General features: G+C 36.5%; 2 protein-coding genes across 2 annotated transcripts in view; one reads left to right on the plus strand and one right to left on the minus strand.

Annotated features, from left to right (window-relative positions):
* The window catches only part of ROCK2 (Rho associated coiled-coil containing protein kinase 2), a 143352-nt gene that overhangs the window by 83628 nt on the left and 47579 nt on the right, over positions 1–12145 (plus strand). Inside the window, exons 5-6 of the mRNA XM_059942209.1 lie at positions 462–722; positions 11542–11686. Of these exons, the coding sequence (XP_059798192.1) occupies positions 462–722; positions 11542–11686 (406 nt within the window). The remainder of the gene's footprint in view (positions 1–461; positions 723–11541; positions 11687–12145) is intronic.
* On the minus strand, positions 6839–7402 carry LOC132377103 (large ribosomal subunit protein uL22-like). Its single transcript, XM_059943124.1, has one exon. It carries the CDS (start codon positions 7400–7402, stop codon positions 6848–6850), a length of 555 nt encoding a protein of 184 aa, XP_059799107.1. The 3' UTR covers positions 6839–6847.

Below are 12145 nucleotides of genomic sequence, written 5' to 3' on the forward strand. Positions count from 1 at the left end.
TCTTCTTTGTGAGTTATGTGCAGTAATTTGTTTTGTTTTCAGAAAGCTGGGCATTTTTTTATTATCTATTCTTTTGTCATTCTTTCACCTTTTATGTTCCTCATTCTTAATCTGTTTCTCTTTTAAAATATTTCTATTTAAGTAGATTCCTGTATTCTCCAAGAGGGAAAATGATACATTTATGCATATTTTGTTAGTAAGCATGAAGAAGATACCCATATAAAAGTTTTATTTGATAATGTTTTTTCCATTAAAGATGTCCAAATCTAAAATCACAGATTTCCTAAAGTTTAACTCTGTTTTGGTTATACAATAATTTATCTTTTTCAATAGCAGTAATAGTTTTGGGGTTTTGTTCTCTTAATGGTTTTGGTTTTCTTTCTTTCTCTCTTTCGTTCTTTCATTTCTTTTCTTTTTTTAAATTAAAAAAATTTTTTTTTCCTTCTTGTTTTGTTTTCCAGCTCTTTTGTGCCTTTCAAGATGATAAGTATCTGTACATGGTAATGGAGTACATGCCTGGTGGAGACCTTGTAAACCTTATGAGTAACTATGATGTACCTGAAAAATGGGCCAAATTTTATACTGCTGAAGTTGTTCTTGCTTTGGATGCCATACACTCCATGGGTTTAATTCACAGAGATGTGAAGCCTGACAACATGCTCTTGGATAAACATGGACATCTGAAATTAGCAGATTTTGGCACATGTATGAAGATGGATGAAGTAAGTAACAAGCAAGTAAAAAAAAAAATGCTAGTTTTTTGAGAGACAAAAATAAAGGAACACTTGAAATCTGGACTTCATAGTTTTAAACAAAGATAAATTTAGTTTTGCTAACTGTGTAATGACTCAGGCAAGGTAATAAAATATCCAAATCAAAACATTTACTTACTAATCATTCATATAGTTGTAGAGTACTTTGTTTGTAGATTTGGTGAATCCAAGAGAAATAAGAACTCAAATAACTAGTTATCAGATAAATAGTTATCTTCCTCATAGAATCTTGACAAACATTTGCTACCAATCAAAACTAGTTCATGTATATAATGATCTAGGTGAAGAAGTAGGACACAAAATATAAATTAAGGTACATGGGTATTTCTATCATCATTATTATTTCTGTATTTTTCCTTTAAAAAAAGAGGTAAGGTAGAAATTTACCAACTCCTACCAACCCCATCTGTATCAACCACATAGAATAAACTTGGGGGCAAGTTTATTGTTGTGCTTTACCTGTTGAACAATTCATATTATGATTAATTGATTCAGTAGCATTAACTTCATAGCTAACTATGGTGTTGATTTATTTTTGTTGCAAAATTTATATCCCTTGTCTTTTTCTCTGTAAGTGTACTGTAATTCCTGGCAGTAATTCCTGATGGGGAGGGATCATGTTTTATTTCCTATGTATTCTTGTTAATTATCTTGTCAATATGTTTATTTTGAATTAAGCTGATTTTCTTTTCTCTTTACTTCTTAACTTATTTATGCCTCCTGTGTGATATTCACTTTTATTCATTGTCCTACCATCATCAGTGATCCACAGTCTTCCAAGCTCAGCTCAGACTTTTACCTCATATAGAAAGTGCTGCCTGATAACCCTGACCTGACTGATCACTCTCTGTCATAATTTCCATAACGTTACTTATTTAGAATTTGTGCTGTACTTCACAGGCCACTTTTATCTATCTAGGATTGTACGCCCTGTCTGCCCAGCTAAAATGTAACGTCCCTTTGGTTCTTTGGTCTTCTTCATAGAGTATTACTATGTTTGTGTTCTGCGTACATTAATGTTTAGTAGGTAGAGTATTTGATTGTACCCAAAGCTCCCTCTTGTGGTATTTATCATTCTACAGTATGAAGTGATTAACAGTGAAAATCGTATTTAATGAAAATAAAGTAGAAATAATTTTCTAATGGAATGCTAAACTTTTTAATGTCTGTTATACATAACGAATGATGTTTATGTGCTGCACATCTATGAGTGTATTCTGATTTTCATTAAACCGAAAACTTTTGGGAGGGTGCAGAGAAATCTCACCACGTGTTTTTAGGATAGGTAAAGGTGGTTAAGGAAAGAAGGTGTAGAGAGTGAGAGTAGAAGAACAGGACAGAATATGTTGTTTACAAGATAATTTTATAAGCATGTAAGTGAATACTAAATTCAGCTATTTAAATATCTTAAATTGTCTCTTTATAAGGCAAAATAAAAATATGGTATATATAATTTTGTTTACTATTTTTAATTCAGGTACGTATAGTTCCGTTAATTATGCTCCTTGGCTCACAGCTTACTGTCATTAGTAGTATACACAAAGGCCCCATCTTGTTTTGTTTTTCTTAAATTGTTTTTCCCCTTTCAGTTTTTGTCTTATTCTCTTTTCCCCTAATACACAGCCATTGTAATGTGTTTATAAGCTCTTAGAGACTATTAGTATAGTGTACATATGTATAAATAGTATAACGGATTGTTGTCATTTTGTTGTTAACTTTTTTCATGCAACATTGTTTTATGTCTATTCCTGATATATGTAAAGTAGCTCACTGCTTTTTGGTATTCCATAGTATCTCTTAATTTTACTTATTATTCCCCCTCATGTTGGATTCCTAAGTCACATCCAGCTCCCTGTTACCAACAGTACCATGTTGAACATTTTCATACGTGTCTCGTGTCTGTCTATTTGGACAAGGGTTTCCTCTAAATATAAACCCTAGAAGTGAGACTACGATCTCAGAGGATACATGAAGTATTACCTGGTCTGCAGAATGGCTGTAAATGTTATCACCTCTTGCTAATAGTGCATGAGAGATCCTGTCTCCCCGTATCCTCACTCACCTTTCCTTTTATTCACTCTCTAAATCTTACTAAATTCCATTGGTGTGTAAAGTAGTATCTTTTAAACTTTTTATTAATCTTAACAGTTGATGTCAAACCTTTCTCCATATACTTCTCAGTCTCCTTTGTGAATTAACCTGTGTTGTGTATCTTTTGACCCTTTAAAAATTGGTGGTTTGTTGATGTGCAAGGATTCCTTATATAATCTAGATACTGGTTCAACAGATATCACTGATAATCATCTTCCAGTGTGCTACTCATCTGTATCTTTGAACAGAAATCCTTAATTATGATGTAGTCAAATATATTTGTTAATATTGAACTTTTAGAATGTTGTTTTACGCCAAACCCCCGTTCCTCCAGTAATATTAATAGTGAGAGTAATTATGTAATGTTGAAGAACAAAGGAATTTTTAATTAAAACTATAGTACGTAGAATTTATAATTTTGTTATGTTAGTTGTTAATGTGAATAGTGTTATTGCAAGTTTCAGCTTCATCACTTTGTTTGCCTTTGATTATTATTATGGTCTTAGAGCCATTAGAAATGTTCATAGTTTCATTCTTATTCATCTATGTATCTATAGAAGGGATTGGCAAACTAGAGCACAGGGCCAAATCTGGCCTGTGGCTTGGTTTTGTATAGTTTCTGTGCTAAAAATGTTTTTTCCATTTTTAAAAAATTGTTTTTAAAAAGAAGATTATGCGATAGAGACCCTATGTGTCTCATAAAGCCTAAAATATTTACTATCTGGCTCTTTATAGAAAAAGTTTGCCAACCCTTTATCTGTAATAAAGACAGAGATGCTGGAATTATTTTTTAGCTCTTCTGGCTTCATGTAAAACATTATTCCATGGATAAAGGCAAAATAGAATACAACTATAAAATTATAACCTTATATAAGGACTAAAATTGTTACTATCACTAATAAGAGTAATGCTGTTTCATTAAATTCTGTCATTGATAGATTGCAGATTACATAATTTTCTGGGTGTTGTTATTCTTTTTCTCCCTGAAATAAATATCTGGGTGTGAGTGAAAGTCACAGTTAGTATATTTACATCTAGATTATCTCAGTGACAGTCAAGGAGTACTGCTATTTAAAATTACCTGCATTGATCAGACAAGTTGACTTCCCTCTATGTCTGTCATTATGCATTTCATAGCAACCTTTACCTCCTTTTAAGGCACAATTTTACATTAATATTTTAAATTACTGAAAATAGTATAAGATTTTATCCATTAATATTCTAGTGTATACCATTGGATTAGATTGAAGCTATAAATTTTTAAAAGCTAGCAGGTAAAATGTTAGTGTTCTTAACCCTTCTACAAGTGACATCAATTTTTAAGATACAGGCATTTCTACTCATGTTTCTGAAAAGCCCTGTTTTCTGTAAAATTATACATTTAAAAGGACAGGTTTATGGGAGCAATAGGGACCGACCATTCAAAAGCTATGCAGCTTTGTAACCAGAGCCCAAAGGAAATTATAACTGGTATCCAGGAAGATGATTGGAATAACAGGCAGCTTTGCGCCTGTGTGTGCTGCAAAGTGCAAATGGAAATGGAGTTCTGAAGCAACTGGGCTGTCTTCTAGATAGAGCACAAGAAGCAGGACCTTACACTAGCCAGCAGTCTTACAAGGCAGGGAGGGGACACGCCTCTCTGAGAAAGTAGCCCCTGGTTCAAGTGCTCATTTTTTTTTTTTTTAATAAATTTATTTATTTATTTATTTATTTATTTTTGGCTGCGTTGGGTCTTCGTTTCTGTGCGAGGGCTTTCTGTAGTTGCGGCGAGCGGGGGCCACTCTTCATCGCGGTGCGTGGGCCTCTCACTGTCGCGGCCTCTCTTGTTGCGGAGCGCAGGCTCCAGACGCGCAGGCTCAGTAGTTGTGGCTCACGGGCCCAGTTGCTCCGCGGCATGTGGGATCCTCCCAGACCAGGGCTCGAACCCGTGTCCCCTGCATTGGCAGGCGGATTCTCAACCACTGCGCCACCAGGGAAGCCCCAAGTGCTCATTTTTTTGTTAAAATGGACTGAATACGCTCCGGACTATGTAGTAGTCAAGCTGAAGCTTTCAGTGCTTCTGATAATTAAGAATTTCACTTACAGGAGTAAGTGAAATGCCTCACCGGAGGCTTTTTTTTTTTTTTCTTCTATAACTCAAAAAAAAACTAATTTATTTTTAGCTGCGTTGGGTCTTTGTTGCTGCGGGGGCTTTCTCTAGTTGCAGCGAGCAGGGGCTACTCTTCTTTGTGGTGCGCGGGCTTCCCATTGCGGTGGCTTCTCTTGTTGCAGAGCACGGGCTCTAGGCGCGCAGGCTTCAGTAGTTGTGGCACAAGGGCTCAGTACTTGTGGCTCGTGGGCTCTAGAGCACAGGCTCAGTAGTTGTGGCGCACAGGCTTAGTTGCTCCGCAGCATGTGGGATCTTCCCAGACTGCGGCTCGAACCCATGTCTCCTGCATTGGCAGGCAGATTCTTAAGCACTGCGCCACCAGGGAAGTCTGGACGGCAGGCATTTTGAATAGTTTCTTAGACTAACTCCAAGATTTATGATTGACCGATTTTGTGTTTTCAGTAAATCTCGCGACTTATGATATTTTGTCAGTTATAAAACACTCATGTATTTAGCAAACACACACTATCTGATCCATTTAAGATAAAGTACTTCTGAAGAAGCTTTTGAAAATGCATACCTGTTTATGTTGCTCTCCAGCTTGAAACCCTTTAGTAGATTTCTTTTTTTTTTTTTTTTTTTTTTTTTTCTACTTTATTTATTTATTTTATTTTATTTTTGGCTGTGTTGGGTCTTCGGTTCATGCAAGGGCTTTCTCTAGTTGAGGCAAGTGGGGGCCACTCTTCATCGCGGTGCGGGGACCGCTCTTCATCGCGGTGCGCGGGCCTTTCACTATCGCGGCCCCTCCCGTCGCGGGGCACAGGCTCCAGACGCGCAGGCTCAGTAGTTGTGGCTCACGGGCCCAGCTGCTCCGTGGCATGTGGGATCTTCCCAGACCAGGGCTCGAACCCGTGTCCCCTGCATTAGCAGGCGGATTCTCAACCACTGCGCCACCAGGGAAGCCCCCCTTTAGTAGATTTCTGTCACCTACTGAATAAAGTTCAAATTCCTTAGGTAGTCATCTGAAGCCTCTTACGGTGATATGATCCCTGCCTACTTTTTCACCCTCATTCTGTATCATTTGACCTCTTGTACCTTGTGGTTCAGAGGTCTTAAATTACATACAGTTCTTTTTATACCATGGTATGTTAGGATTCCTGGCCTTCATATATCCTGTTGAATATACTCTGCTTGGCAAATTCCTACTCACACATTGAAACTCAGTCCAGAGTTTGCTTACCTTGTGAAGGCTTTTTAAATTGACTTCTATGTCTTTCCCCAAATGTACCCTTTAGGGAGCATTTCTTTTCTTTATTTCTTTTTTCCTCCCTCCCTCCCTCCCTCCCTTCCTTCCTTCCATCTGTTGAACACTTATCTTATATTTTCTCTGTCCCAGGCCTGGAATCAAACACTTCTCCAAGAAGCTCTAATTCCTTTTATTTAAGAATGGTATTTAAAAATCAGTATTTGGGTGCTGGATGTACTCATTGCTCCTGGAGTGTCATTATTTCTAGGCTCTGTCAGTGGATGTGTGTATATTGTATATACTGTGTCTACTAACTCACATGCACACACATGTTCATATTTAATTCTGTACCTATCTGTCTGTATATAAAGTGTATTAAAAATTATGAGTTCATATGATACTTCTGATTCTAGTCCTGCACCACAGGGTTCATTCTAGTCTTCCTCCTTTCTGTTTCGTGATTACTTCTTTGGATAGTGAGAAAACTGGCTCTCATTATCTACACTACAACTGTTTTCCAAAGTAACCTAGGTCAGTTCTTTTCCTCTCTACCCTCTTTGGTGTGGTTATGTTATTAATTTATGAAACAGGTCCATTTCTTTTTTTTTTTTTTTTTTCACTTTTATTTGCATCTATTTTTTGCAGCATTTATTCCCAGGCCATAAGTTTTTGTTTCTTCAATTTCTTCTGGGATATCTTTTTCTTCTGGGCAACCTCCTCTTCTGGTTTAGGAACAGTCTGTTCTTTTTCAGTAAGGATCATCTCAGTGTGGCAGGGAGAGCTCATGTATGGGTTAATCCAACCATGAGCTCTGTAAGTCCTGCGCCGCATCTTGGGGGCTTTATTCACCTGGATATGCTCAATGACCAGAGAATCTACATCTAAGCCCTTAAGTTCAGCATTACTCTCTGCATTTTTGAGCATGTACAGTAAAAATTCAGCACTCTTTTTGGGCCACCGACCCTGCGTCCAGCCCCACTGTTTGGCCTGGGCACACCTACCAACTCCACCATTGTAACGACGGAATGGCACACATTGCTTCTTTAAAGTGACATCCTTCAGATATTTGGTGGCTTTTCGGATATGCATACCCTTAATGGCCTGGACCGTTTCACGAGTGTTCTTAAAGTGAACGCGAAGATTTGAACCTCTCGACTTGCATGATTTTGTGGGGTTTTCTGGGTCAAGTGAATAGCGAACCATTTTTAGAGGTTACCTCAGGCCACTTACTGGAAAAGCCAGGTCCATTCCTTACTGTTTGTATTCCATTTAGAGTTGTACCACATCTGGTTGATTTTGTTTATTTGTTTTTTGGATATGTGAAGCATATCTTCTGGTTTAAGAGTCAGAACTATACAAATTGCATGCTCAGAGAAGGATCACCCCCTCCTTATCCCACCATCCCATTCCTGTACTTGCTTCTTTCTACCCTTTTCCCACTCACCCCCTGTAGGTAAACCAATCTCTTTAGTTTGTGGTTTAGGCTTCCTTTATTTCTGTATTTTAACCTTCCTGTATTTCCTACATTTGTCATAAATGTAGATTTTATATTTATATAATCTGAGAACTTCCCCATGAGATAGTTTTTAAATATCTTTCCCAAATGTTTATTTAAAAAATTTTTAACTCTCAATAGGTGGTTGCCAAAGATGGTGGTTAGAATATTAATTTTTCAAAAACAGAGTACCAGTAACACGGTTTACCTAGTAAAAATTCTTTTCTCCTACCGAAGTATTTATTCTACAAGTAATCGGTTATTCAAACTGATCTCCATCTTACCTTTCCCAACTTCATCAGTGTGAAACTTTACATTTAGCTGATTTGGACTTCACTGCATTTCTTGAACCTGTTTTATATAAAGTATTCTTGTTCCTTTGTTTTTGCTCTTTTTTCTGTCTAAGCTACCATACCAACCCTCTCTCTGAAGTCTAACTTGTCCGCCAATTCTTTTTTGTATCTTATTCTTTGCTCTCCTTCTTCTGAACCTTTGAATGCTAAATAATTTTTCTTTTAGTGGCACTTTTGTGTCTGGCCAGGTTTTAGCTCTTTTTTTTTTTTTTTAACATCTTTATTGAAGTATAATTGCTTTACAATGGTGTGTTAGTTTCTGCTTTAAAACAAAGTGAATCAGTTATACATATACATATGTTCCCATATCTCTTCCCTCTTGCATCTCCCTCCCTCCCACCCTCCCTATCCCACCCTCTAGGTGGTCACAAAGCACCGAGCTGATCTCCCTGTGCTATGCGGCTGCTTCCCACTAGCTATCTGTTTTACATTTGGTAGTGTATATATGTCCATGACACTCTCTCACCCTGTCACATCTCACCCCTCCCCCTCCCCATATCCTCAAGTCCATTCTTTAGTAGGTCTGTGTCTTTATTCCCATCTTGCCACTAGTTTCTTCATGACCTTTTTTTTTTTTTTTTCCCCTTAGATTCCATATATATGTGTTAACATTCTGTATTTGTTTTTCTCTTTCTGACTTACTTCACTCTGTATGACAGACTCTAACTCCATCCACCTCATTACAAATACCTCCATTTCATTTCTTTTTATGGCTGAGTAATATTCCATTGTATATATGTGCCACATCTTCTTTATCCATTCATCTGATGATGGACACTTTGGTTGCTTCCATGTCCTGGCTATTGTAAATAGAGCTGCAATGAACATTTTGGTACATGACTCTTTTTGAATTATGGCTTTCTCAGGGTATATGCCCAGTAGTGGGATTGCTGGGTCGTATGGTAGTCCTATTTTTAGTTTTTTAAGGAACCTCCATAGTGGCTGTATCAATTTACATTCCCACCAACAGTGCAAGAGTGTTCCCTTTTCTCCGCACCCTCTCCAGCATTTATTGTTTCTAGATTTTTTGATGATGGCCATTCTGACCGGTGTGAGATGATACCTCATTGTAGTTTTGATTTGCATTTCTCTAATGATTAAGGATGTTGAGCATTCTTTCATGTGTCTGTTGGCCATCTGTATATATTCTTTGGAGAAATGTCTATTTAGGTCTTCTGCCCATTTTTGGATTGGGTTGTTTGTTTTTTTGTTATTGAGCTGCATGAGCTGCTTGTAAATCTTGGAGATTAATCCTTTGTCAGTTGCTTCATTTGCAAATATTTTCTCCCATTCTGAGGGTTGTCTTTTGGTATTGTTTATGGTTTCCTTTGCTGTGCAAAAGCTTTTAAGTTTCATTAGGTCCCATTTGTTTATTTGTGTTTTTATCTCCATTTCTCTAGGAGCTGGGTCAAAAAGGATCTTGCTGCGATTTATGTCATAGAGTGTTCTGCCTATGTTTTCCTCTAAGAGTTTGATAGTGTCTGGCTTTACACTTAGGTCTTTAATCCATTTTGAGTTTATTTTTGTGTATGGTGTCAGGGAGTGTTCTAATTTCATACTTTTACATGTACCTGTCCAATTTTCCCAGCACCACTTATTGAAGAGACTGTCTTTTCTCCACTGTATATGCTTGCCTCCTTTATCGAAGATAAGGTGACCATATGTGCGTGGGTTTATCTCTGGGCTTTCTGTCCTGTTCCATTGATTTATATTTCTGTTTTTGTGCCAGTACCAAACTGTCTTGATTACTGTAGCTTTGTAATATAGTCTGAAGTCAGGGAGCCTGATTCCTCCAGCTCCATTTTTCGTTCTCAAGATTGCTTTGGCTATTCGGGATCTTTTGTGTCTCCATACAAATTGTGAAGTTTTTTGTTCTAGTTCTGTGAAAAATGCCTGTGGTAGTTTGATAGGGATTGCATTGAATCTGTAGATTGCTTTGGGTAGTAGAGTCATTTTCACAATGTTGATTCTTCCAATCCAAGAACATGGTATATATCTCTCCATCTATTTGTATCATCTTTAATTTCTTTCATCAGTGTCCTATCAGGTTTTAGCTCTTAAGTCTCACAAGATTCATTTTTTTGAAGTCTAATTTATATGGATACATGTGAAATAAAGAGATTTTACTTATCCTAGTAAGTCTCTATGAATTTTTCCTTCAGTAGAAGTCTAAAATGTAGGATAGCTAATGATAAAAATTAATTTTATAACCTGCCTTTTGTAGTCAGGCACTGTCATCTTCATTTTTTATCCTAAGTAATAACCCTTACAGAGTATTACCATCATAATTTGCTCAATTATTTCCAAATTTTTTATTTTATTAATTTACATTCAAACTAAAATGACCTCTATTTGCTGAATACTTGGGAAAATAAAATCATTGAGTTATTTCTGCTGATTTGAGGAAAGAAAAGATTGCTTCTAAAATTAATCTCTCATGTTTAACATACATTTTATTGCATTTAAATAAAAGCATTTATATAAATCATGTTTATAAAATACATTGAACTTCCTTTTTCCAAGGGGGTCATAATGCTTAGTATTTTGGTAGTTGTATAGCTTCCTTATAAGGAACGTAGGTGACACACTTTTTAACCAGGCAGGTAAAGGAAATGAAGGGCATTTAAGTTAATCTATAAAGTCTTTGCGTGTTTGTACATAGCTGGAGGTGAACAGGTACTGTTTAGCAGCACACTACTATATACTGTCGTGATTTAATCTTGCAGCATATACACAAACATACACACACACATACATGCTGCAAAATACACACACGTAGATAATATCTACAGTGGTTCTTGTCCTTGTCAAAAAGACATAAGATAGGGATTATCTAACTACCCACTGAAACTAAACACAGAAAAAGGTGTTTTTAATCATTTTGCCAAATATCTTGATACCACAGCTCCACATTTCTAAACATGCAGCTTGGAGGTGTAGCTTTCAAACTATTAAGATCTTTTGATTTAAACATTTGATCTATTTCCCCCCATTTTTTTCTTGGTATAATAAGAACCATTTTTTAATACAACCTCCAAAACTGGGGCCTTAGTAATTTTCATTACTGCAGTTTCTTTGGAAACATCAAAGTTTCCTTTCTCTAAAGATTCTCTTCTTTTCCCCGGGTCAGGTGCCTTAAGACCACATTTTGTACTTCTCTTGTAACTCCTTCATGGTGTAAGAAAAAGAAACAAAAGATGTTGATTTGCATGGAATTCCCATGGAATTAACCACCTTTTTCTTCTTCCATTGATGAAGCCTCCTGTATTTTAGAGTTGGAAAATTATCCCTGATCTCCCATAATCCAGACATTTTTATGCATTTCATAATGCATTTATCCCCTGTCCTCCCAAAGCCATGTCAGCAGTGAAGGTCTATTGGTAGCCATGTGTAGTCACTGTATATGTAATAATAAATGAATTAGTTGCGCTTATGTGTGTGTGTGTTTACAGACATTTTATACACATTTTTTTTTCTCTCTGCACTTTACCCAGACAGGCATGGTGCATTGTGATACAGCAGTTGGAACACCTGATTATATATCACCTGAGGTCCTGAAATCACAAGGGGGTGATGGTTACTATGGGCGAGAATGTGATTGGTGGTCTGTGGGTGTTTTCCTTTTTGAGATGCTGGTGGGTAAGTAAATTGTTCTTTTTTCAAAACTCATCTCATAAACACTTTAGTTCTAAGTCAAGAATGTGAGACTATAAAAAAATGAATTGCTTGTGTTCTAGGGAAAAAGTAGTAGTTCTGAAAACTGAATTAGTAGTGTCTGATATGACAGATTATTGATTGGAAAATTAAAACCAAGCCTCATTCTAGCACAGTAATTGAGTAGAATATGAAAGGAATTGAAAGTCTACTGCTAGGAAATATTCCTCCAATAGACCTTTTGTATTAAGAAAATATTAGAACAAGAAGCAAGTTTATAGTTGCAGTGGGTCTTCATTCTAAGATTTTCTTAATCAGGAGTATTTGTTGTAAATATTTTAATTATAAGGCTGTTATTAGTTCTAATAATAATAAGGAACTGAAAGTACTCTTAGTTTATGTAATTGTTATGTAATTAATTTTGTGCACTGTGTTTCTCATATT

Source organism: Balaenoptera ricei, chromosome 13, assembly GCF_028023285.1.
Source record: "Balaenoptera ricei isolate mBalRic1 chromosome 13, mBalRic1.hap2, whole genome shotgun sequence".
Taxonomy (NCBI): domain Eukaryota; kingdom Metazoa; phylum Chordata; class Mammalia; order Artiodactyla; family Balaenopteridae; genus Balaenoptera; species Balaenoptera ricei.